Here is a 25,521-nt window from a genome sequence, read left to right as displayed (position 1 = left end):
GGCTGGGCTCAGCCCCGACCCGGCTCCGGCGCAGGTTCCCTCCCGCCTCCCGAGGGGCTCCACGAGGTCGCTCCGCGCCAGAGGCTCAGGATCCCAAATGCCTCTTCCCGGGGCAGCCAGAGGGAAATCCCATCGGCTGCGGGCGCTGCCCATCCGTTCAGGATCTGTCCCGCTGCGGGTCTGATCCTGCCCGGCGCAGGCAGGGGAGGGCAGGGCCAAGCGCCGGCATCAGGCGCGTCCCATAGGATTGACCAGGGCGAGGAATTCCTGGGCGAGGGGCCGGGCCTGGGGCTTTGTTGGCAGCCCCGGGTTGACGGGATTGGACTGGCCGAGACGTTCCCTTGTTCTATCCCTACAGGCCCTTGTCCAAAGCCCGGTTCCAGTGCCCGCTCCCTTCACCCTAACGCCTTCGGGCGAGCCCGTGTGCTCCGCTGGGTAACCCCCGCAGCTCCCCCAGGGTAGCACCGGCCGCTACGCCGCGGCAGCACCTGCTGCGGGGACAAAGCGGAGCCGAGCCGAAGCAGGGCGGGGCGGACCGAGCCGAGCCGCGGCCTCCCAGTCCCGGCCCCGCCCAGCGGCTCCGCCCGCCCCTGGCCCGGCCCCGCCGCGCCCGCCCGCAGGGAGGCAGCGGCTCGGCTCGGCGCGGCCCCGCGGCGGTCGGTTCGGACCATGTCGCCATGTCGGAAGTGAGGAAGTTCACGAAGCGGCTCAGCAAGCCGGGCACGGCCGCCGAGCTGCGGCAGAGCGTCTCGGAGGCGGTGCGCAGCTCCTTCGTCCTGGTGAGCGCGGCTCGGCTGGGCTCGGGGGGCGCCGCCGCCGCCAGGAGCCCCGCCCGGCCCGGCGGTACCCGCGGGGAAGGGACAGGGTTGGGCAGGGGATGCGCTGAACGGGGGAGGAGGAGGAGGAAGAGGAAGGGGTTAGGCGGGGGTCGGGCAGCGCTGGGCGAGGCAGGGGATGGAGATGCGGATGGGGATGGGAAGGGCAGCATTCCCGCTCCGGGTTCCCCCCATGTGCATCCCGCCTTCCGCCCCGCTCGCCACCTGCCGGCTCTAAGCTCTCCCCAGCGCCGCTTGCTGCCGGCGGGGTCGCGGCGACCCGGCGCTGGGGTCAGCGCTCGTGTGGTGGGAGCGGGAGTTAACGGGAACGAGCCGTGCGGGGCAGCGGGCGGACAGGCACGGAGCTCCCCCCGCAGCGGGCAGGCGGGCAGCGCGGGGCTGAGCCGCTCGGCCTGGCAGCGGGAGAGGCACCGGCGCTGGTGTGAGCCGGGACCACCACCGACATATCCCGGGAATCCGGTGCCTGGGCGAAGCCACGTGCGTTCCGGGATGCTCTTCCTGCAGCAGGTTGTGTGCGTTGTGCTGCAGCGTTCGTGCCCTGCCCCGGCGGGCGCTGGGCCCCGCAGCTGCTGGGGCTGTGCTGGATGTGCCACTCGTTGGGTTACTCCAGCGTGTAATTAACTTTGACCTTGGTGGTGGTGGAAGGGTAGCAATGGGATGTGCAGAAAGTGTGGTACAAGTTCAGAGAGGAATTTCTGTTATAGAATCATGGTATCCCAGACTGGTTTGGGTTGGAAGGGACCTTAAAGCTCATCCAGCTCAACCCCTTGCCACGGGCAGGGACACCTTCCACTAGAGCAGGTTGCTCAAGATTAGTTCTCTCCCGTCACGTTAGATGGCATGTGTTGTTAAATAAACAGAGGGGATTCAAGTATTCTTTTAAAACCAGAGTTTTCTTGTACATTTACTGATTTCTGAAGCTGGAAATAGCCATGGTGATAATCCAGTCTCATTTCCTAGTGCCGTGGCTATTGCCTCCTATGTGCTGTTGTTCGGGGATCCTTACGGGCTCCCATGGGATGTGCTTTCCCTCTTTCGGCAACAATACATAGGAACAAATGCTTTGTGTACAACCTGATGGAACCTCTCATTAAAAATGAAATTGTTTGTGTAGGACCCAAAGAGCTTTGGTATCCTGCAGGCAAATGGTTCCTCAGTGCCTGCTGTCAGCAAGGGAAGGGATGGGTGGGACTGCAGATGAAAAGGAAGAACACCTTGATAGCATCGTGAAGGAGCTGGCAGAGCCCAGCATCCATCAGCAGCCGCCCTGTTTCTGATGCTCTCCAGGGTTTCATTGCCCATGTCCCTGCCAACTTCTCCCTCCTTTAACAGGCAAATCCCCCGGAGCTGCTCCAGAGGAGGGTGAGGGCAGGTCTCTGATTCCTGGGTCTTGGCAGAGTTTCCTGCTTTTGGCAGTTCAGCAGCAAGGGATAAATCCCAGCACTTCCGCATCACTAAGAAGAGCCATAGGACACTGCAGTGTTCAGGGAGGGAGGAAGGAGGTGGCATAAGCTTATAGGACTGTCATACTCGGTAATTAAGGATGAGGTTCATGCTTTCCAGGTTGCTCCAAGAAAAAGGTGGTTCCTCTCCATCCACCAGGTAGTCATCCTTGTAAAGAAGGCTATTGTCTATGGCTGTTGGGAGGGTGGAGAGGGCATCCTGGAAGGTGATGGGGGGTGGCAGAGGGGGAGATGAAAAGCCATCATTTCTGATCCCACGCCCAAGGTGAGGCTCAGCCTTGGTGCTGGTGAGCTGGGCAGCTGCGGAGCACGGTGTGGGCATGTCCCCTGCCAGCCTGCCCCCTCCTTGGGACCCAGGGCCCCAGCACGGGGAGCAGGGGCTGGTGCAGGCTGCCAGCGTGCTGTGTCCTGAGGTGTCGGGAGCTGGGGCTTTCGGGCAGTCTGAGGCAGACTGGAGTTGCACATCCTGGAGATCCCGTCCCCTTCCTGCAGCCTGGCTACAGCAGGTGATGGGACATCAACAGAAGCAAGTGAACATGGAATAACAGGACAAGGGGAATGGCTTTAACCTGCCAGAGGACAGACTGAGATGAGCCCTGAGACAGAAGTTCTTCCCTGTGAGGGTGCTGAGGCGCTGGCACAGGGTGCCCAGAGAAGCTGTGGCTGCCCCATCCCTGGCAGTGTTCAAGGCCAGGTTGGACACAGGGGCTTGGAGCAACCTGCTCTAGTGGAAGGTGTCCCTGCCTGTGGCAGGGGGTTGGAGCTGGATGAGCTTTAAGCTCCCTTCCAACACAAACCAGTCTGGGATTCTATGATTTTATGAGTAGTTTAACACTCCCTGAGCCTTGGGGGACACCCTGCCCGTCCCCCAGTGATCCTGTCTGGTACTTTGGCTGTCTCCTTGCCTTGGGGGTGATCTTAGTTGAAACCACGGGTATCCATGGTGGTAAGCATGGATGAGATGAAGGGGTGGGGGGCAGAGCTAATGCTGCAGGTACCAGAACATGCAGCTTCAAACACGGGAGTGGTCACTGTAGGGCTCTTTCAGTGCATACGCTGAGCTCGGCATTTTGGGCATTCAGGGTACTCCCTCAACACAAGGAACCATCTGGAGTAAGGAGCCACTTGTAGGCAGTGAATGAAATACTCCTAAATGAAAATGTCTCAGTGAGGAAAGCTTTTAGTGTCATGGACGTGGGCAGCTTGTGAGGAGCGTAATTTGTGTGTTAAAGGAGACTCATCTAGCCAGGAGCACTGTGCTCTGCGTGACCAGCCTGAGCAAGTTTGATGTCTGGGTCAATGCAGCTCCAAACATGCTGTCCTGCAGGTGACGTGAAGCTCACGTCATCCGATTTCTGTTCCTGGTTTTCCATTTATGCTTGTCATTAAGCACCAGGAGAATATTTACACTTCTCTTTAGGTTGCAAAGCTGCAGTGGAGTTGGTGGGAGTTAGGTTGGTGACTGCTGGCAGAGCTTTGCTCCTTTGTGTGTGTGAAAGGGAAGCATTGGATGTGGTGCTGGTCAGAGGGAAGGGAGGTTGTGCCTTCCCGAGGTGTTCTGGAGTACCCGTGTCGCACCCTGTGGACCAGCTGCTCGGATTCATTCGCTGCTGCTCCTGTCATGGTATCAGTGGAGCTGTAATCTGGAGCCATAGCAGCGAGAGTAAGTGAGGGCTGTGGTGGGGAGCTCAGAGGAACTTCAGGACCCGTGGATGGGGAAGGATCACAAAATCCCATATTGGGTTGGATTGGAAGGGACCTTAAAGCTCATCCAGTTACAGGCCCTTGTCCAAAGCCCCTCTCCAGGTTTCCTGGAGCCCCTTTAGGCACTGGAGCTGCTCCCCTTAAGGAGCCTTCTCTTCTCCAGCCCAGCTCTCTCAGCCTGGCTCCAGAGCAGAGCTGCTCCAGCCCTCGCAGCATCTCCATGGCCTCCTCTGGACTCGCTCCAACAGCTCCACATCCCTCCTGTGTTGGGGGCCCCAGAGCTGGGGCTCCTTTTTTTCCTTTTACTGCACTGGTGTTCCAGCATCCTGGATGTTGTTCTGGCTGTGTGTCCTGTTCACAGACAGGCTGTGTAAGGGAGGTCTTGGTGAGGAAAAGGAGTTCAGGAATCCCTGCGAGCAGGCAGAGCCCCGCGGAGCAGAGCTGGGAGCAGCCAGTGTGTGTGGGTACCCCAGTTCTCTGTGCATTTCCCTCTGCAAAGCTGTAGAGCAGGTTGTATCAATTGCAGCTTCGAACAGTCCCTGATGTGTGCTGCAGATTATAACTCACGGATGGAGTTTTGGCAGAATAACTCACAAACAATGTCACTATTTAAACAAACAGACAAATTGAGCAAATGCTTTAAGTTGGCAGGTGGGATAAATGAGATGCTAAAAAACGAAGCAAAAGTTAAGATTAGGTTAAGGAGAGGAACAGTCAAAGCCTCAGTGTGGTAACTTAAACCAATCTTCACCAAGAGATTATCTGCAGCTTAAAGTTTGGGCACCACAGTAAAACCCTGTGTCAGAAGTGCAACTTCAGAGCCAGAGTGCGAAGTGCTGGTCAGAGCTGGGAGAGACAGCAAGGCTTGACCTAAGAATTGCAGCCAGGGACCCTTGGCAGTGGATAGACAGGGATGGTTTTGGCTCAGACCTTCAGTGCAGTCTCCCTCTTCCCATCCTCTCCACGCTCAGGATGTTGCTGAGTGTTAATGGGAAAATCATGCAGCAAGGCAGGAGGAACCAGCGCCGAGGTGCTGCCTGACACAGGACCTGGGCGGCCATGGGGGTGTTGCAAGGCACAATCATAGAACCATAGACATAGGTTTGGGTTTGAAGGGACCTTAAAGCTCATCCAGTTCCAACCCCTGCCACGGGCAGGGACACCTTCCACTAGAGCAGGTTGCTCCAAACCCCTGTGTCCAACCTGGCCTTAAATACTGCCAGGGATGGGGTATTCAAACCCAGCGCCTGCTCCCCATGCTGTGTGGTGCTGCGGGATGTGCTCCCTGGAACCTCACCACGGGCACTGTGCCGGGAGGGGATGGGTTTTGTTTGGTCCTGGCTGGGCTGTGCTGATGTAGGTGGCTCAGTTTCAGGCAGGCTCAAAAAAGAGGCAAAAAGCTCCTTAATGGTGGTATTAAGAAGGTTTTGACTGGAGGCAAAAAGGCATTTTGTTCTTTCTGTGTGGTTTTCTTTTTTCTTTACAGCTTAAACTATATTATTAGTGTCTGAATTTATACTCATGCAGAAGTAATCAGTTTTCTGCATAGAATCCTCTCTTAATAAGCTAAATTCACTTTGATCAATGTGAAGACTTCACATGCAGCGTTTGTAGTGCTCTTGGCGCGCAAGAGAGACACAGAATATGGGCATGTCCCCCCTGGGTGTAGTCAGCATGCTGTGTTTGCATAATTTACATAGAAAAAGAGATGTACATGAGACATGGGAGGAAATTCTGCCCCTGTGTAAGCAGTGGGAGTTGTGCTGTTGTTCAGCCAGGGCAGGTTCTGCCTCCAGAGTGGCTGCTTGGGCGGCTTCTGTGGAAGTGCTCACGGGGAGATGCTTGCTCACAAGGGCTTACTCAAGAAACACTTCAGTGCATTCTTAACATTAATCACATGCTTTCCTGACATGGGGCTCGCTCGTGTGCTCGAAGGGGCTGAGTTTAGCCGGGTGCTGGCTGGGTGCCGTGGCACAGCGTGTGCGCCATGGACGTGTCCGGTGCACACCCTGGTCGTGCAATGGATGAAGGGCGATGTTCCATGGAGGGGAGCACGGCCCCAAGCCCACGGTGCAGCGATCTGGGGCCACTTAGCAAATCCCCAGCATGTCTCCTACCAACACCCAGTCCAGGGGAAATGAAGCAATCCCTTACTCCCTCATGCACACCAGTGCGCTGAGGAATGGGTGCTGTAGGATGAGCTGTAGTCAATGCATCCATTTCTTGAGGTTTTTAGAGGCTATGACAAGCTTTTGATGGGCACTAGATCTTATCCTTCCCAAGGATCACTTTAGTGTATGTGTCCTTCTGCCTATTATAGGCAAGCTTGAGGAAGAGAACAAAGCACCCAGGCCTTACACATGTGTGCATATACCTCTTCCCATGTCCTGCTGGCCATGTGGCTGGGGTTTTGGCATTTGCTGGGCCAGGCTGAGAGTGGTTTGTTCTGTGCCAGAGACAATGTCATGGAAATGGAGGTGTCCCTGCACTGCCAGCATCTGCCCTCCCACCATCAGTGCAGTGAAACGCCTGGAACAGATGGTGGTGGTGCCTGCAGCAAATGCCAGCACTGCGGATGGGGCTTTGGTGCACTCTGCATCTGGTGAGGGGATGCTCTTGGCCTTTGTTTCAGCCTCCTGTGTTATCTGGAGATATTTGCAGAGATCCCCCCCAGGACCACAGGCATTTGAACTTGGACTACCTGCTCTAGAGCAAATTGGAGCACCCTTCTATATATGCGGCTTGGTGACTCCTGCAGCATTTCACTTAGCCCTTTGCAGCTGAATTATTATCTCTAATGACGCAAAATTGCACAAAGCTTTTGACGTTTCCATGGCCTAAGAATGCAAGTCACGGTCGCACACAGCAGCTGAACAGCAGCCAGGCTTGGGACACGTGTGTGCTTTAGCTTCCTTGCTTGATTGGCCTCACTCCTGTTGTGTCCAAGGAAGAAAAGAGTAGTTCAATATCCATTGTGGCCATGGCTGTCATCTTAGAAATGCTGGAGCACGTTTTCCTGCCACCAACTCCCTCCATCTCTTTCATCCCTTAAAAAGTACAAATCAAAGCTCTTCCTTGCTGGCTTCTCTTTCCTTCAGCACAGCCCTGACTTATCTTTACAGCTTCTCCCTGTCTCTCACTGGTTGTCTAATGGGGTCAGGTCTGCTCATTCCTGACCCTTTTCTCACCCCTCTCTGCTTTCTTGCTGAAATGCGATTTTTTCTCTCCCCTATTAATATCTCCTGCCATGGGGCTGTCCCTTGGGAGCAGTTCCAGCTGGAAGAGACGCTGCCTGCTTCAGACCAGGGCAATCCCTGCTCCCTCCTGCTCCTGGCTCTGTGCTGGGTGACATCCCCACCGCAGCCTGGCCCCTGGGGAGGGGACACTGCATGGGAGCAGCCAGAAATACTTCATCTCTCCTGTGCAGTGTTAGGACCTGGTCATCTCCGACTGCCATAGAACTACAGCCTGGTTTGTGTTGGAAGGGACCTCAAAGCTCACCCAGTTGCAACCCCCTGCCCTGGGCAGGGACACCTTCCACTAGAGCAGGTTGCTCCAAGCCCCTGTGTCCAACCTGGCCTTGAACACTGCCAGGGATGGGGCAGCCACAGCTTCTCTGGGCACCCTGTGCCAGCGCCTCAGCACCCTCACAGGGAAGAGCTTCTGCCTCAGAGCTCATCTCAATCTCCCCTCTGGCAGGTTAAAGCCATTCCCCTTGTCCTGTCCCTACAGGCCCTTGTCCAAAGCCCTCTCCAGGTTTCCTGGAGCCCCGTTAGGCACTGTACCATTCCTTGCTCTCTAGCAGCCATGTTCATGACTATGTTGGCAGTGCTGGGCAGCCTGAGCTGTGGGTTGGATGTGGTTTCTGTGTGTGGAGCAGCTCTGGAGGAAGCCACAGCTCAGGGTGGCAGCAGCCCCAGCTTCTGCCAGCTGGACATGGCCGCGGCCCTGTGGCTCGGGCCTTGGGAGCAGAGGGTTTGCTGGAATGGGGACCCAAGGGAGTCTTGTGCCAGCAAGAGACAGGCAGAGGGGCACAGGGAGAGGAGAGGCCGGGCTGGGTTTGTGATAGGGACAGTCAGGAGCAGAGAAAGGAGCCTCCATCCCTTGGAGGGAGGTGCTGGCGCTGGCTGGGTTTCATGTTGGCAAACCCAACAGGGAGCCGCTTGCTGTGGTGGTCTGGGGGCTCCAGGAACGCACTGGAGTCAGGCAGGTTTCCCTCACAGATCTGTGCCCGGGGAGCCCTACACACTCCCTCGTCCCTTTGCACAATGGACGTCTTCATCTGGGGGAAGCTTTGAGGTGCTTGTGTTGACAAAGAGTGCTCTGAGGTGCTCTGGGGTGTGTTCTGCAGCATTCTGGCTGCAGCGGGGTGGCAGGGCCCATCCGCAGCCCTCCTGTGTCTGCTGCGGAGAGGAGGGCTGGATGCCGCAGCCGTTGCCTGAAGCCTGGGGATGGAGCTAAGATGGCGGCTGAGGCCAACGACTTCCTGAGCTGCTTAAACCACCGCCACCATCTCTGGGGTTTGACTTCCCTGCCGGGGTGTTTGCTGTGCTGCTGAGGCAGCCCAAAGCTGTCCTGTGACTTCCTGCTCCGTTCTCCCCCGGTGTTGTTGCATGGGTTTGGGCAAGTTCTGCCTGAGTCCAGAGGAGGCCCCGGAGCTGCTGCGAGGGCTGGAGCAGCTCTGCTCTGGAGCCAGGCTGAGAGAGCTGGGCTGGGGCAGCCTGGAGAAGAGAAGGCTCCTGAAGGGGAGACCTTAGAGCAGCTCCAGTGCCTAAAGGGGCTCCAGGAAACCTGGAGAGGGGCTTTGGACAAGGGCCTGTAGGGACAGGCCAGGGGGAATGGCTTTAACCTGCCAGAGGGGAGACTGAGATGAGCTCTTAGGCAGAAGCTCTTCCCTGTGAGGGTGCTGAGGCGCTGGCACAGGGTGCCCAGAGAAGCTGTGGCTGCCCCATCCCTGGCAGTGTTCAAGGCCAGGTTGGACACAGGGGCTTGGAGCAACCTGCTCTAGTGGAAGGTGTCCCTGCCCGCGGCAGGAAGTTGGGGCTCGATGAGCTGTAAGGTCCCATCCAACACAAACCATGACATGATTCTATTAAGTCTCTCCGCACTGCCTGGCTCGCTCCATGTCACAAAGGAGCCAGGGAGCGTTTCTCTTGCTCGGCTCGGCCCCTGCACAAGTGGTTTCTTGAGTGAAAAACAAGAGTTTTGAAGAGCAGGCAGGAAAGGGAGGGGCTCTGCTCGTTGTGATTAATTGCTCTCAGATGTTCTGAAGCTGGCTATTCTGGAACTGGATGCTAAATATAAAACTGATACTACATAAATAAATGATGAAATGCCAGTGACATCTGAAAAGCACTTTGGGATGCGCCAGTTAAGAACTTATATAAATAACGTATTATTGTCATCGTAATTACTATTTTCCTTTTTTTAGCATGCCTTTGCTTACAGAATGCTTTGAGGAGTCGTATCTGGCAGAAATTTGGCTGTCCCATAGAAACCAGTGCTCTTTTTCCAGTTTCTATCAATGCTGTTATTTTCAGAAGAGAACGTCAAAGCTGTGCCGTGTTTCTGTGGCTCTGGCTCTGCGGCAGATGCTCAGCTGGGTGCGGGTGCAGCTCCACTGACGTAGAGCTGCACTGATCCCTCTCCCTGCTCCTCGTGCAGAAGGGCTGGATTTGAGCCAGGATGTACCTGGTCCGGGAGGGACTGCAGGGGGCTGGAGATGCCGTGGCAGTCTGTGCTGAGCTGTCGCTGCTCTCACACAGTGAGAGGTACAAGGGTACCAAAAGCAATCTCAGATGCTGGCCCTGTGCAGGTGCTGTGCTGGGCCGCCTCAAGCATCTCCTTGCGTCAGAGATGGTCCGTGCCCCAGCTACCACTTGCCTCCAACAGTGCTTTTGCTGTTGACTTGCTCAGGACATCGTTTTCAGAGGTGATGTAGCAGCTCTACCACTTCGTTGCAGTGCAGTTTCTTTCTGAGGGCGGTTTCCTTTGCTCAAGTGATCATGCCGGGATCTTAAGCTTTCAGGAAAAAAACAGCATTCCTGGTCCTCGTGGCTGCAGAGCTAGGTTTCAGAATGTGATCTGCTAAAGGATGTGAAGTGTGGAGTCCACTTCTGAGTAACTGGAAGGGAAATGAAGAGCCATACGCTGATTATCCTGACTTCCTGTAATTTGTAAGCCAATTTGAAGACATTTCAAGGCCTGAATTAGTTTTATTTGCCAGGCCTAATAATGACAGGTAAATGTTTGTATGTCAACTGACTGTTTCTTCAAGAGTTCTTCAAGCTGGCGTCTTGCACTGATGCTACGCCACGCTCAGGGGCAGTGCTGATGACTGCAGACACTCTCTTTGTCACTGGAGAGTTGGCATTACACTGAAAAACAGGACATCCAAGTCACACAACCCAGCACGCAGCCTGCCCTTCATGGTGCCCACATGAGGTTCTGCTGCCACCCAGGGCCATCAATGCAGGAGGGAGATGTGGGTCTGTGAGATGCTTTCAGACCCCGCCTTGTAGTGCTGTGTCCAGCTCTGGGGCAACAACACCAGAGGGACATGGAGCTGCTGGAGCGAGTCCAGAGGAGGCCCCGGAGCTGCTGCGAGGGCTGGAGCAGCTCTGCTCTGGAGCCAGGCTGAGAGAGCTGGGCTGGGGCAGCCTGGAGAAGAGAAGGCTCCTGAAGGGGAGACCTTAGAGCAGCTCCAGTGCCTGAAGGGGCTCCAGGAGACCTGGAGAGGGGCTTTGGACAAGGGCCTGTAGGGACAGGCCAAGGGGAATGGCTTTAACCTGCCAGAGGGGAGACTGAGATGAGCTCTGAGGCAGAAGCTCTTCCCTGTGAGGGTGCTGAGGCGCTGGCACAGACTTTTCCCAGAGAAGCTGTGGCTGCCCCATCCCTGGCAGTGTTCAAGGCCAGGTTGGACACAGGGGCTTGGAGCAACCTGCTCTAGTGGAAGGTGTCCCTGCCCGTGGCAGGGGTTGGAACTGGATGAGCTTTAAGGTCTCTTCCAACAAAACCGGTCTGCGATTCCATGGTTCTCAAGCTCAGTGTTTTTGTGCCTTCAGCACAGCCAGGGTTCCTGTCTGGGCATTCCTCCTGGTTTTTTAAACTTCTTTCTCTCTGGCCAGTGTAAAAATAGTTTTGGTCTCCTCGTGCTGAGCTTCATCGACTATTTTCCATCCTTGTGGTTTTACCACAGCCCATCTCTGCACATCTCACCCTGGGCCCTGCTGTTCCATCCAGCTGAGTGCTGGGTTTGCAGCAAGCTCATGGGTACAACCTCCCCATCACCTGCCGAGAGCTGCTTCCTCATCTCACTGCTGATTCCCTCCATCGGAATCCACATGGCTTTGCTGAGAAGCCCACGAACCTCCTGGCAGCAGCAAGGCTGTATCAGTTGTGACTGCTGCCATGTGTGCTGACTCACACTGCCTCCGCTTGCTCATTCCTCATTCTGCTTCCACCTCTTCCCTCTCCTGTGCTTTTGAATGCCACGTCTTTGGGGTGCAGACTTTATTCTGCCTTTGCACGGGGTTGCGGTGGTTCCAGGCACTGGATAACCAAGCTCAGGGTTTCTCACTTTTCATTCTTATGCCTGGGTGCTGGAAGGATGAATTCTGTGTGAATCTCAGCTCTGCAGCCTTCCTGCAAGCTGGAGTCAGAGCATGTCCATAGGATCAGACGGGAGTGCAGGAGCTTGGGGCAGAAAAAGGGAAGAGTCACAAATGTGCTGTTTAAAAACAGACAGGTGATAAAGACCACACGATTTGAGAGAGCCCTGAGCAGAGATCTTTGTATCCCTGCCTTTGGAAAGCTTTGCTGTGGATAGTAATTTCTCAGTTCCATGTGCCCATGTGGTTTGCCAAGTGAATTTTCTCAGTTCCCAGGCACCATTTAAATTCTCCCATGTACTGTCAGGTTTCATGAGCCAAATAAGAAATGGGGAGTTCTCTTTGCTGTCTGCAAGGTATCCTCACGTTTCCACTCTGTGCATTGCAGTGGGAAATGGTCCTGTTCTGCCCTAGGCTGTTGCCAGCCTTGGGAGTGATGTGATGGTGACCAGTATGTCCAAAGGGTAGTTGTATGCTTCTGGTTTTGTCCCCTCTTTAGTTTTTAATGGATTCCCCAGATCGCCTTTTCCTCCTATTTTCTGTGTATTTCACCTATTTTGCCCTTGGGGATTTGTTTTAAAATCAGGGCTTTGCTGAGTTTTCCACCTTCGTGCGTTACAGGGTCGCAATAGCTGAGGCAGGAAATAGGGGGGCTGTAAAATGCTTGCTAAATTATGGGGAACAGTTGTAAAGCTTGAGATAATACATTAATATGGACACGTGGTCCGTGCTATTTCCTCTTCTCTTTTTGGCTGCTCTAGAGAACCATCAATTTAATCACAGAACCACAAACTGGTTTGTGTTGGAAGGGACCTTACAGCTCATCCAGTTCCAACCCCCTGCCCCGGGCAGGGACACCTTCCACTAGAGCAGGTTGCTCCAAGCCCCTGTGTCCAATCTGGCCTTGAACACTGCCAGGGATGGGGCAGCCACAGCTTCTCTGGGAAAAGTCTGTGCCAGCGCCTCAGCACCCTCACAGGGAAGAGCTTCTGCCTCAGAGCTCATCTCAATCTCCCCTCTGGCAGGTTAAAGCCATTCCCCTTGGCCTGTCCCTACAGGCCCTTGTCCAAAGCCCCTCTCCAGGTTTCCTGGAGCCCCCTTTAGGCACTGGAGCTGCTCTAAGGTCTCCCTGGAGTCTTAATACTCAGTTCAGTTGTGTTTCTCCAGGTACTTTGTGAGTGTGAGTACATGCACTGGGTAGAGCTTTGTTTCTGCGGAAGTGAGAAAGCCCAGGACCTCGGGGCTGCCGAACCCACAGGCTGTTCAGAGGCAGGCACAGAGGAAGCGCTGCAGGGCTGGTGGAGCTGGGTGGGGATGGAGACGTGTGTGTTTGTGTCTCTGTGCTGGCTGTTGGTGCCCTGAGAAGCTACCGTTGATGGTGGTGCAGCTCTTGTGCTGGGTCAGGGTTTGCTCTGGGCTTGGCTTCCGCTGTGCAGTGGGAAACGTGGTGGCAGCCACCACGGAGCTTGTGTCAGTGCAAAGGGATGAGCATATTAGTTAAAGGTGACCCCCCCCCCCGCAATTCTGATCCAGCTCTGGGGCAACAGCACAAGAGGGACGTGGAGCTGCTGGAGCGAGTCCAGAGGAGGCCCCGGAGCTGCTGCGAGGGCTGGAGCAGCTCTGCTCTGGAGCCAGGCTGAGAGAGCTGGGCTGGGGCAGCCTGGAGAAGAGAAGGCTCTGGGCAGCTTCTTTTGCTGATGTTTTAAAAAAAGTCCTTGTATTAAACATTTTTCATTCACTTCTTCTATACATTCACTTCACTTGGATTATACCTGTTGTAATTCTGGGAGAATAGAATCATTGTTACCAAAGAACCCCAGCCTGGTTTGTGTCGAAGGGACCTTAAAGCTCATCCAGCTCCAACCCCCTGCCATGGGCAGGGACACCTTCCACTAGAGCAGGTTGCTCCAAGCCCCTGTGTCCAACCTGGCCTTGAACACTGCCAGGGATGGGGCAGCCACAGCTCCTCTGGGCACCCTGTGCCAGCGCCTCAGCACCCTCACAGGGAAGAATAATGTTGATTAATATCAATTATCATAAAAATACCAGCATGTTTGTGTGATATCCAAATGCAGAACTCTAGAACACAGGTGGCTGCTGTTTTTCAGGCAATAAAAGTCTAAAATAGAAATGTCCTTTCCTATCCTTTCCCACATGAATATTCTCAGCTGTCATTGTGAACCTTTGTTTGTAAAGCAAATACAAGGAATTTTATAAGCTTTGCAAATGGATACTGAAAGGTGAGAAATTAATCTGACTTCTAAGGATTCCCTCTCTTGGGTATTGGGTATCTCCCTTGCTCAGCCTTTCCTTCAGACTCTCTCTGGTGCTTTCTGTCCAGTGGGGATTTGTGCTCGGGCTCGCAGAGGGCAGCAGGACGAGCAGGGAACTGAGGATCAGGACCTTTCCTTGGGGGTTTCCTTGTGCTCGTGCTTGGCTAAAGCAGAGCCTTGCGTTGGTGTTCGTGGGCATGTTTCTGTTGAAGTAGTGTCATTGAATTTCCTGTTCAAATGTCAGCCAATTTGCTTGGTGAAGAGTCAATACTCTAATAGAGAGGCTGTTGTTTCCCTGTGTGTTGTCCAACGGGAGCCTCGTGACCCAGCCTGCATGGGGCAGGCGACCCTATTATTTGTGCGTGGGGGAGCAGCGGTCTCAGGACAGATGCAGAAGGACAGAGAGAGCAACACGTGTTTTGGGGCACAGGCTGGCGTGTGGGGCTTGAACCGGTGGGGTTTCAGGAGGTGAGTGTGCTTACCCAGGCAGGCACACCGCTCTCCTCTTCTCTCCCTTTAAAATCAGGTTTGGTTTTGCCCTCTGAGGTGTTTCCCACGGGTCTTGATTTTGATCCTGGTGCTTTGGGCTGGGGGCTGCTGCCCCCTATCTAACCTGATATATCTAACCTGAACTTCCCCTGTTTCAGTTTAAACCCATCACCGCTTGTCCTATCACTACAGACCCTGATGAAGAGTCCCTCTCCAGTATCCTTGTAGCCCCCTTCAGATACTAGAAGGCTGCTCTGAGGTCTCCATGCAGCTGACGTGTGCCAGAGAACAGCGTGGCTTTGACAGCACTGCATGCGTTTTCCTGCAGACACGGGCTGATGTTGTTGCTGGACTGGCAGCGTCTCTTTGTTCTTAGATATTGGCTTTCCCTGTGGAGGAATTTGTGGTTTCTAAGACTCTAATTACTTTAGTGTAATAGTTTTTCCTCTGCTGTGATAATGACTTTGGTGGGTGCCATCTGCTGCTGTGACAGCACCGGGCAGTGCGAGGCTCCTGGATGCCAGGAGGTGTGTGCTTCAAGCAAGCTCTTCAGAAAAACTAAGACTTTGAAATCTCATTTTCAGGGCTTAAAGCTTTATCTCCAGCCGTGTTGGGACACGGGGCACCAGGGTGGGAGAGAAGGCAAAACATACCTGTGATGTCTCCCTCCTTACTCTGCTGGTCTGTTTGCAGGGGCATGAGCATGCGTGGCCCCACTGGGCAGCTGGCACGGATTGGGATGGATGGAGGAGTCTGTTTCCTCCATGGCAGGCAGGAGACAGGCCACATCCTTCTGTGAGCAGCTGCTTTGCTTGCAGACAGCTCGACCTGCCTCTTTTGGCTTCCCTTTAGAGAAGCTGTGGCTGCCCCATCCCTGGCAGTGTTCAAGGCCGGGTTGGACACAGGGGCTTGGAGCAACCTGCTCTAGTGGAAGGTGTCCCTGCCCATGGCAGGGGTTGGGACTGGATGAGCTTTAAGATCCCTTCCAGCACAAACCACTCTGGGATTTTATGACTTGTAGCACAGATAAAAGCAATTCAACAGTGAATATAATGATGTTCTGATAGTTTTTACTCATGACTCTGGGGATTTTGCAGTAGTTCCTCTTGCTTTCCAGAAATGTAAATGAGAGCAAAACCAGGCCCCAGATTTTCCCAGCCTTTGGCTGTGGCTGAGGTGTGATTTATGGAGAGGGCTTTCCTGCACTTCCAGAGGGATGCTGCTCTTCCTTCCACAGACGAGATGCCTGCCCCGGAGGTCGCAGCAGCTGCCTTACTCTCATCTCAACAGCGCCAGAGGCTGTGTTTCCCCTTAGCTCCATGGATGAGCTGCTCCAATGTAGAGAGACTGAAGCAGCTGCCAAAGCTGTGGCCTGCCCAGGAGCATTTCTTGCTCCATTAAGGAATTAGAGGCTATGCTTGGACGAGAGCAGCAGGGAGCTCTGTTTCTTCCTGTAGCTTGTTACCAGACACAAATAACTTAACCCCTCGTTTCCCTCTCTGAAATCATGCACCTGGGTAGTTACCTGCATCACATGTTGCTGAATTAATGAGCAGTCCAGTGCTAACACAGTTTGTAATCGTCAGGCTAAATTAAGCACAAGATCTTCGTTACTGGTTATTTTATATATTATATGTATAATTTTTTTCACCACCTTTTTTTCCTCCAGGAAAAAACTAAAGTGGTTGAACCTTTGGACTATGAGAACGTGATCCTTCAACGCAAGGTTCAGATCTACAGCGATCCGCTCCGGGACCTGCTGATATTCCCCATTGAGGATGTATCTGTGAGTTGGTGCTGGCTGTTTCTCGTGCTTGAGGCTCACCCATCTCCGGTCCTGCTTACTTCGGAAGATTTCCGCTGTTAGCCACATGTTCATGTTGGCTGTGTTTCTGACACATAAAACCGAAATGACCCACTGGCCATTTGGGACCACAGTATTTATTTAAAGCAAGTATCAAGCCCTGAAGACCCAGTTTGCACTGAAAACATGTTCTTCTTTTCCCTGCAGATCTCAGTCATCAGTCGACAGAGAAGGACTGTCCAGTCGACAGTGCCGGAAGATGCTCTAAAGAAAGCTCAGAGTCTCTTTGTCAAAGAGGTAGGGACAAAAGTCCACGCAACGCCTTCCTTCAGGCAAGTAGAGCAGCCTTGGTCAGGCCTGTTCCACTTGAGCTTGCCTCACCCAGCAGCCTGTAGCCTTTCAGCCTTGTGCATGGTTTTGTTTTGCTTGGCGTAGCTTTCAAAGAGCTGCATTGTTTTCCTTTCAGTGCATTAAAACCTACAGCTCAGACTGGCACGTGGTGAACTACAAGTATGAGGAATACTCAGGAGACTTTCGGATGTTGCCATGGTAAGTGTTGTGCTCCCTTGGAATACTAATGCATGGTCACAGGGCTGGGGTTTGATCAGGCTTAACAGAAACAGCCTGCCCTTTCTTTTGATGCCTGTCTCACAAGCAGCCTTCCCTCCAGGGGTTTGTCACTGGGAAAGTTAGAGGGCCAGAGGTTTGTGTTATCATGATGTTGTCATTCAGCTCTGCCAGGGAGATGCTGACAGTATTGTCAGCATGGGTCATAGAATCCCAGACTGGCTTGGGTTGAAGGGACCTTAAAGCTCATCCAGCTCCAACCCCTGCCACAGGCAGGGACACCTTCCACTAGAGCAGGTTGCTCCAAGCCCCTGTGTCCAACCTGGCCTTGAACACTGCCAGGGATGGGGCAGCCACAGCTTCTCTGGGCACCCTGTGCCAGCGCCTCAGCACCCTCACAGGGAAGAGCTTCTGCCTAATATTCAACCTGAACTTGTCCTGTTTCGGTTTGAACCCATCAACCCTTGTCCTAGCGCAGCAGAGGGGGAGAATCCCCTCCCTGACCTGCTGCTCACGCTCTGGGGGTGCAGCCCAGCACATGGCGGGGTTCTAGGCTCAAGTGCACACTGAAGCCGGGTCATGGGGATCTTACTTCATTACTTCACATCCTATCCACCAGGATAGGGACCTGGGATGAGGATGCGCCACAGACTGGCCTTGTGGCAGGATAAATACTGTTGGTAATGTCTGCTCATCCCAAACTGGGAGCCTTGTTGTCCCCCTGGGCTGATGTTCTCTGTGTGCTGGACACGGTGTTCTCGTGCTGAGCACATCTTTGTGCCCTCTGACATGGACATGTTGTTGGACAACCTCAGTCAGTGATGCAGTATCACTGTTTGTGCTGCAGTGCTGGGGAGTTGCGTGCTCCAGCGCTGGGCTGGGGCAGTGATTCCAGCCCTGGAGCAATCTGGGTGGCTCCAGCAGGCACATACACCTCGGCTTGCACTGGCTCTGCTCCGGGTGCCCCTGCTCCATGTGTGTCTGGACCACTGCTCAGGCTGCTCATGTGCTAGCAGCTCCTTACATGCTTTTTCTTGTGAATTGGCTAAAGTGGGTCTGTTCTGAGGATGTGAAGCAGCAAAGGGCCAACACTGTCGATCAAGTCGTATTAAAATCTGTGAATAACCTTGCAGTCTGATCTTGCTGCTTTTTTAGCAAGATAGAAGATAAACTGCATCTCTGTGCTGCATAAATGCAACTCAGCAAAATCTCTGCAGAATCAGACAGCTAACAAGGAGCAAGCTAATTACATACTGCTTGTGTTTAATTTCCATGAAATGCACTCAGAAGTCAGCTTTCTCCAGCTGGAAGGGGATCTGTCTTCTGCAGGAGGGCAGTTCTGATGTGCTCTGTAGTCTGCAGTTTGGCTGTTCCTTCTGGAGCCAGCATCAGCTGCTGGCTTGCAGGACCCTCGTGTCCCAGTCATTATAAATAACAATGTGTTGTGATTTCAGCAAATCCTTTAGGCCAGACAAGATTCCAAGCCATGTGTTTGAAATTGATGAAGACTTTGAAAAGGATGAGGTAAGGAGATAACTTATTTTGTTTTTACGTATTCCACCGTAAGTTCTGTTAAAAAGCAGATTTCACAAGGCAGAGTCAGAATTCAGTTCCCAGCAGTGGCTTTCTGATGAGATGCTTTGTGCTGTGAAGATGTGACCAAGGCTGAGACAGTGATGTATTTCAGAGTGTATTTCAGGATAATCTTTTGGAGCCAAGGGTCTCCTAAATTGTCTGCCAGATTAGCCATAATATAATGTTTTTCACTTGAAACAGTGCAGCAGGGGAACAGAAAAAAGGCAGCCAAGCAATGACTAAGTAAAATTCTTCATGTCCAGAATGAAAAGTGAGTAATTTGGTTTCCAACCACACCGTGATATCTGGCTCCTCCTCTAGCACATAACCCGCAATTCTTAATCAGTCACCCCGACGCCATGCACTCCCAGCGTGTCAGTCCTGTTCTCTGTATGCTATGCCAACGTTCCGAGGGGTGTGCTCCCTCTGGAAGCTGGCACGTTTGCACTCAGCTGGTCGCAGGGAAGGTTTGCAAGCCTGGAGCAATTCCCTGAGGTGAGCTGGGCGCTCTGGCAGTCGGGACATCCCCATCCTGGTGCTCATTTTGGAGGATGCCGTGTTTCCCTGTGCAGATCATGTTTGCTACAAAAGGGAGGGGAACATTTCTCTGTCCCAAGTACCACGTGAAGCCTAATTCACACCCATGGCATTAGGAAGTTGTTGTTTGCAGTGGAAGAGTTTAGCTCAGCTGTTTAAAACCCACACGGCATCAAGACGCTGCTGAGGACGGAGGAAAAGGGAAGTTTCTTTCTTGTGGAGCTGAAGATTTGAAGGGGCTGTTGGCTGCATGTTCTCCCAGTTGCTGTGTGTCTCAGCACACCTCGGGTCTGGACTGGGATGGCTTCTTCATAAATGGAAATGGTTTTGTTTTTTCTTTTCCTGTGGTGTTGGCTTGCATTACATTGTTAACTTGAGGTTTACTTCTTTAATAATATCTAATATGGGCTGGAGACAGAGCTGTGCAGTATGGTATCAGCATAAAATGATAGACTGGCTTGGGTTGGAAGGGAGCTTAAAGCTCATCCAGCTCCAACCCCTTGCCACGGGCAGGGACACCTTCTGCTAGAGCAGGTTGTTCCGAGCCCCTGTGTCCAACCTGGCCTTGAACACTGCCAGGGATGGGGCGTGCATCTGGAAAAGCAAAAGGACAAAAATGTGCTATCAGAATTGGATGGAAACCTTTTTTCTTTTGGTCAGTGTCACAAATACTCAAGTGAAGTTACTGAGTTTGGATGGGAAAGAGTATTCCAAGAGCTTCGGCAGTTATTTTGGCATTTATATGTTTTGGCCATATCTGAAGGATTCTGTTACAGTTTCCTGACATTTGCATTAGAATTATGTAATGGAAATTCGAGTAAAAGCAATCCCATGATGGAAAAAGGTGAACCAATATAAAGGAGAAATCACGGGTTGTTTTACCCAGGGAAATAAAGCATCAGAAAGTTTACTTTGTCATTGGAAGTTTGACAAGAAAAGAGTGAAAACCTGCCATTCGGGATGCAGGAGACAATACAAACCATTCCCTTCATAGCTCATGGGCAGAGAGCCCAGGTCCACTTCTGCTGCTGAGTCACTCCAAGTCCCAGGGCAGGTTTTCTTCATCTGCCTGGGATCTCATTTCCCTCCTGCCCAGTGGAGGTCACAGCTGGGTATGGATGGAGAGCTGTGCTCCCTGGCTGGGACCACGGGCCAGGAGCAGACGTGCACATCCCAGCTCACACGCCAAGCACAGCCTGGCTGCTCACTTGAAGCTTTCTGCTTCATCGACTGTGCAAGCAGTTAGTTATGTTCCACCTTTTGTGGCTTGGGGGTTTTCACCTAAATGTAGAATGGAGAGTTGATTTATCCAAAGGGAAATGATGCAGTAGGGCTGGAGTTCTGTATTTTGCAACCTCCTGAACAGACCACTTTGAAAATGTCCTTCTTCCTCCAAGCTTTTGCAACACTGTGCAAGAACCACTGTGCATTTCCTCACTGCGAACTGCTGTGCAGCTCTGTCAGTGTAGATGTAATCTGTCCTTTCTAAAGGTGACCCAAACTAGCCCGTTTTGCCTCTTCCTTGGAAAGAGATTTTTTTTGTGAGAACTCTGACTGTGTAGCTGTCTGTGTTACACATATATTCTACGTGTTGTTGTATCGCTGTAGTTAGAACAGTATTGCTTTCCAGGGTGGAGATATCCCTTGTGTCCAAGGGGAATTTTATGTGGGAGGCAGTTCACCTCCTCTTTTTCACAGAATCCCAGACTGGTTTGGGTTGGAGGGGACCTAAAGCTCCTCCAGTTTCAACCCCCTGCCACGGGCAGGGACACCTTCCGCAAGAGCAGGTTGCTCCAAGCCCCGGTGTCCAACCTGGCCTCTTTTGCTCTCTTTCAGGATTCCTCCTCCCTGTGCTCCCAGAAGGGTGGGGTGATAAAGCAAGGCTGGCTGCACAAAGCCAATGTGAACAGCACCATCACTGTTACCATGAAGGTGAGTTTGATCCATTATGTTGATCGTGAACAAGGCACAAGGTTAAGCTCAGACCACATCAGGAGCGCAGTGGGTAGGCTTGGGTTTGGATGGGTGTCTGTCCCTCTTGTAGAGTATCCCCAGGTGGACTGGGAAACCCAGTCTGGCAACAGCCTTTTACCTTTTCCCTCCCCAGAAAATAAGACCCATGCACTTCAATTCGTGACAAGCAAGCTGAACAGAAAGGGCTGTTTCAGAAAACCCAGATTGTTTCTGAAGGAGCAGCTGAGGCTCAGAAGAGGAAGGCAATTTAAATAACTGAAACAGCTGCCCTGCAAAGAAGACTCCTCTAATTGATAGTTTCCTTGCTGGTAGGAAATATGCATGGAGACCAGCTTTAAATTGCAAGGCCAAGTCTTAGCTTTAAAAGCAGGGGTGATATCACTGAGGAGATGGAGCTTTACTGACCTAGAAGTAACAGCTGCATTGTCTCCTGTTCAACACTGCACATAATCCAGCATGACATTGCTCACATTTTGGAATGGAGGTTTTTAGCAGTTCCAGCACAGGTTTTTGCTGTGGCAGTGAGCCCGTCTCTTGTTCCACCCTGCAGCTGCCTCCTTACAGCATAGAGAGAATATGAGGGAGTTACCCTCAACTGTGCAGCTGAAGGATGGCTGCAGTGAGGCTGCTTTGTAAGGATATTAGTAAATCTCAAAAAGCTCGATTCAACGACTTCTGCTTTTGTGAGAAGTGGAGCAGGACCATTCATAGTGCTAAATTTAATTGAGTTTTAAAACGATTACTCATGAGCTTGAAGGCAACACACAGAGCAGGATTTTCTGATCCTCTGCTTTTCCAAGCAGCAAGGTTGAAGCCATTTCTGCTCCTTTAACTTCTGGATGAGGTATCATACATGCTGAAAGTAGTCAGTTGGGTTTATTCTTGACTGAGCCTCTTGTGGTATTGTTGGCCTCTGTGCTCAGCACCTCAGACACACCTTCTAGAGATGTTCTCTGAACTACACTGGCTTCAGGTCCGTCAATAAGATCCACAGAGTCTCTTGTGAAACTCAGATATCAAAGTATCAAACATCAGTAGGTGTTTTCTGAGCTGGTACTGGTCACTTCTGTATCTTACAAAACACCTCCTAAGGCACATGCAAGAAATCTGGGGACTTTGAACATCTTCAGCATTATCACCGCGTTGAGAAGCTCCTGTGTATTGCAGAAGCACATGCGTCCATCTCTGGAGTGCTGGCTCTGCCATTGCTGCCACGTGCTGGGTGGTTGGTACCTCACATTATTGCTAACCATGTGCAGAGTGTGCTTTGTGGAGAGCCAGCCCACGAGCAAGCTGTAAGTAGGGTACAGCCGCCAACCTTTATTTCAGAGTAACCTTTCCTTTGCAGAGAGCTTCTCTGGTTTGGCCCAGCTCTTCTGCTGTCTGCTCTGCAGCATGTCAGTGTGCTGCATTACAACCAGGGCGTGAGTTTTCTGCTCCCTCCTCTCCCTCCCCTCTCACTTCCCTTTTCTTCCTGTCTTCCCAAATGGACTTCCCCAGTTCTCTAGCCGTGCCTCTGCAATTGCAATGCTCACCAGCAGTGTCTGTAGCCTGATCAGAGGGGATGTTCCCCTTTGTTCCTAGGTTTCTAGTATTCATTTCAAATGAGCATAGTCTTCTGACAGTCATTTCTGACAGCAGTGCTTACAAGGGGAAAGGATCATAGGAATAGTGTTTGCTGCTTGCTTCTACATTTCCTTTTGAACAGAATTCAGAAGATGCCAAATGGTTTAGTGTGAAATCCCATACCCACAAGGGATATCAACCCTGTAATATCTAGAGAGAGATCTGTCATGGGTTTCTGTAGCATCCACTGCCAAAGTTTCTGAAATTGATTCAGTGAAGTGCTAAATCAGTGTTTAAGCTGGCTTAATGCTTAGCATACTTAGCTTTCCATGTATTTTTAGGCTTTGTTGGACTAAATGTTTAGTTAAATCTTATAAAACAACTGTTGGAGCAGCTCTGTGGCTAGCTAGTCATCTAAATGAAGCCAGAGGTTACCATTCAGAGCGCAATGCTCCCTTCCAGTTCTGTGTGAGTGGTTTTGTTGAACACATGCTAGTGTCAGTAGTGGTGGGAGCAGGAAATTACTAGTAGTTTCCCATCTGGGATGAAAAATGCTGTGTTTATTTGTAGATCTTCCAGATATGCAGAAGAGTGGAAAATACTCACAATGCTGCTTGCTGCAGCTTCCTTCATGATTCTCCTAACACAGACACCCAGCAACTGTGAAATGCACCCTGCTCCTTACAGCCTCCATATGACAGCATATGGTGCTGTCATAACTGCTGCCAAAATGTTCTCCTGAATTATAGTCCGGTGCCTTTTGGCTGACAAATGTGAAGGAGGATGTTCAGACATAGTGAAGAGCTTTGGTTTTTTTCATAAAAATCAATATCTCAAACACAGAAACACTTCTCCCCAGCTTACTGCTTTATGAGAATTGAACACTGAGCCAAGCCACTTCATATGGAAATAGGTTCGTGTGTATATATATAAAAAACACCAAGCAAATCATAACAAAACCAAACAAAAAACCCCAAACAGTTGAATGGATTAGTGTCCCTTGGCTTGCATTTGCGTGCTAGGAATTTCCACATGTCTGTTCTAAAATCTTCCGGAGAATTGCTTTGTAATTCTAACTGAGGTCTTTATCAAAAAGGCTCTGGCAGTACCTGCTCTAGGCTGGGATAAATCTTCCAGCAGTGAGCTGATCTGAATGTACCATGCAGCATTGCTTTGTGAAGATAAATGAGGCTGGAGCCAGCTGAGAGGCGAGCTAGAAGCCCTGGGGCTTTGCTTTAGATGGACAAACTTATCATAACAACAAGGACATTAGAATTAAAGAAGATGATGAAATGTCTCTTTATGAAAACAACTTGTACTCAAAGGGGTGAATCCACAACACTCCAGGATCTTCAGTGTTTCTTGTTACAGTATTTTCTCAACAGCAAGAGAGCAGATAGCGTGGCTGTGGTTTGTGATATACAACAGAGTGAATACTTGCATGAGCAAGACTTTGTTCTTTTGCAGGTATTCAAGAGGAGGTATTTCTACTTATCACAACTCACAGATGGTTCCTATATTCTTAATTCCTACAAAGATGAGAAGATTTCAAAGGAATCCAAAGGCTGTATTTTCTTGGATGCTTGCAATGACGTTGTTCAGGTAGGTGTGCTTCCTGCATAGCTGGACATGGGCTGATGCACTGCTAGCTCTGAGACAGACATGCTCTCTAAGGTCTGGGCCATTGAGGGGTGAAGATATGGATTTACAAACTAACCTGGAGCTGGTTTGCTCTGTCAGCTCATCCTATTAGAAGGCAGGCAAAGCATTCCATGAGGGTGCCATACTTCCGGCCAGGAAGACAGCAAGTGGAGAACTGCTGTCAGAGTAAAATGGAAGCGTTTCATCGTTACCTCATCTGCTGTCTCCCTGGTCTGTCCATCTCCTTTACCTGGTTATCATAGGTCAGGTGCCTTCCAAGACACCAGGGGGTTGAGGCCAGTAATTGCTGTGACTTAGTCTTGGGCACCTTCCTCCTCTATTTGCTGCTCACACCAGCTTCTTGTTTCTTAAGTTATATCCCGAGAAGTCCATGGAAACATGTAACCCCTTGGGACTTAACAGCCTGCAAAGGGCTTGTAAGGTTTTAGGAGCAGGTATTTGTACAGAGCTTAAACCTGGGTTTGTTCTGTTATGCTGAGAGTGAAGCGCAGCAGTGGATTGCTGCTGTGCCTTCTGCTGCTGCCTCTGCAGAAGCTTCAAGCACCAAGTGCCATGGAGCTGGTACAGGGCAGCTTAAGTTACTCACTTCAGCGTGGGTGAATTGGAGCTGTGTGCTTCCTGAACAGAGGACCTGTGTCTTTCTGAACACAGGAAAAGCAGTAGTGCACACACCTCAGTGATGTACAGGATGCACATCAGGTTTGCCTTGGCTTCTGTTTGGAAAAGGCTGTTTAAAGGCCAGCAGAGCTCAGAGAAGTTGCATTGAACCACTTGCTTTCAATCAGATGCCTCTAAGTGTCCTGGAGTGCAGCATTACTTACAGACAAATCCAGCTCCTGGCTTCCCTGGGTGAACATTAAAGGTCTGACAACAGAAGAAGGAGCTTGCTGGGGCTCCTCAGGGCAGTGTCTGTGGTTCAGACTGGCTTTCTTCCACTTTCAGAGTCAACCATGGAGCTGCGAACTGCTTGATCGCAGCCGTGAAGCCCTTTGTGATTGCTGCAGGAGAGGCTGCACGGTGTCAGCGAGGGTGCTGGCATTGTGTTTCATGGTATTTCAGTTCAGGATGCTTCCACAGAGAGGAACTGCATGAGTTGCTGAGCAAAATGTAACACAAATCTTTCTGGTTCTTGTTTGTTCAGTGTCCCAAGATGCGCCGTTACGCGTTCGAACTGAAGACAATAGACAAATACAGCCACTACCTGGCAGCTGAAACTGAGCAGGAGATGGAAGAATGGCTGGTGACTCTGAGGAAGATCATCCAGAGCAATACTGAGAGTTTGGTGCAAGAGAAGAAAGACACTGTGGAATCTGTGCAAGGTCAGTTTAGCAATAAGCACCTACCTTCACCCCTGTGCAGCAGGATGTGAGCAGTGTGCTTGGAGAAGCGTGTGTTTGTCTTCCTGTATTAATAGCAAAGATTGTGGCTGACACATGATATCATGCAGAAGGGCTTAGTATA

At 51.7% G+C, this 25,521-nt stretch overlaps 1 protein-coding gene across 5 annotated transcripts in view; it reads left to right on the top strand.

Annotated features, from left to right (window-relative positions):
• The window catches only part of DOCK11 (dedicator of cytokinesis 11), a 73,907-nt gene continuing 48,386 nt past the window's right edge, over window positions 1-25,521 (top strand). For 3 of the 5 annotated variants that reach the window (XM_030498711.1, XM_030498709.1, XM_030498713.1), the window contains exons 1-8: window positions 1-779; window positions 16,045-16,161; window positions 16,387-16,476; window positions 16,646-16,728; window positions 18,201-18,270; window positions 20,695-20,790; window positions 23,866-24,000; window positions 25,202-25,379. In XM_030498711.1, the coding sequence (XP_030354571.1) occupies window positions 678-779; window positions 16,045-16,161; window positions 16,387-16,476; window positions 16,646-16,728; window positions 18,201-18,270; window positions 20,695-20,790; window positions 23,866-24,000; window positions 25,202-25,379 (871 nt within the window). In that variant the 5' untranslated portion in view covers window positions 1-677. The remainder of the gene's footprint in view (window positions 780-16,044; window positions 16,162-16,386; window positions 16,477-16,645; window positions 16,729-18,200; window positions 18,271-20,694; window positions 20,791-23,865; window positions 24,001-25,201; window positions 25,380-25,521) is intronic. The other 2 variants (XM_032920182.1, XM_030498710.1) reach the window with 1 other exon arrangement.

The sequence above is a fragment of the Strigops habroptila genome, chromosome 9, assembly GCF_004027225.2.
Source record: "Strigops habroptila isolate Jane chromosome 9, bStrHab1.2.pri, whole genome shotgun sequence".
NCBI lineage: Eukaryota > Metazoa > Chordata > Aves > Psittaciformes > Psittacidae > Strigops > Strigops habroptila.
This window is presented reverse-complemented; position numbering and strand designations above follow the sequence as displayed.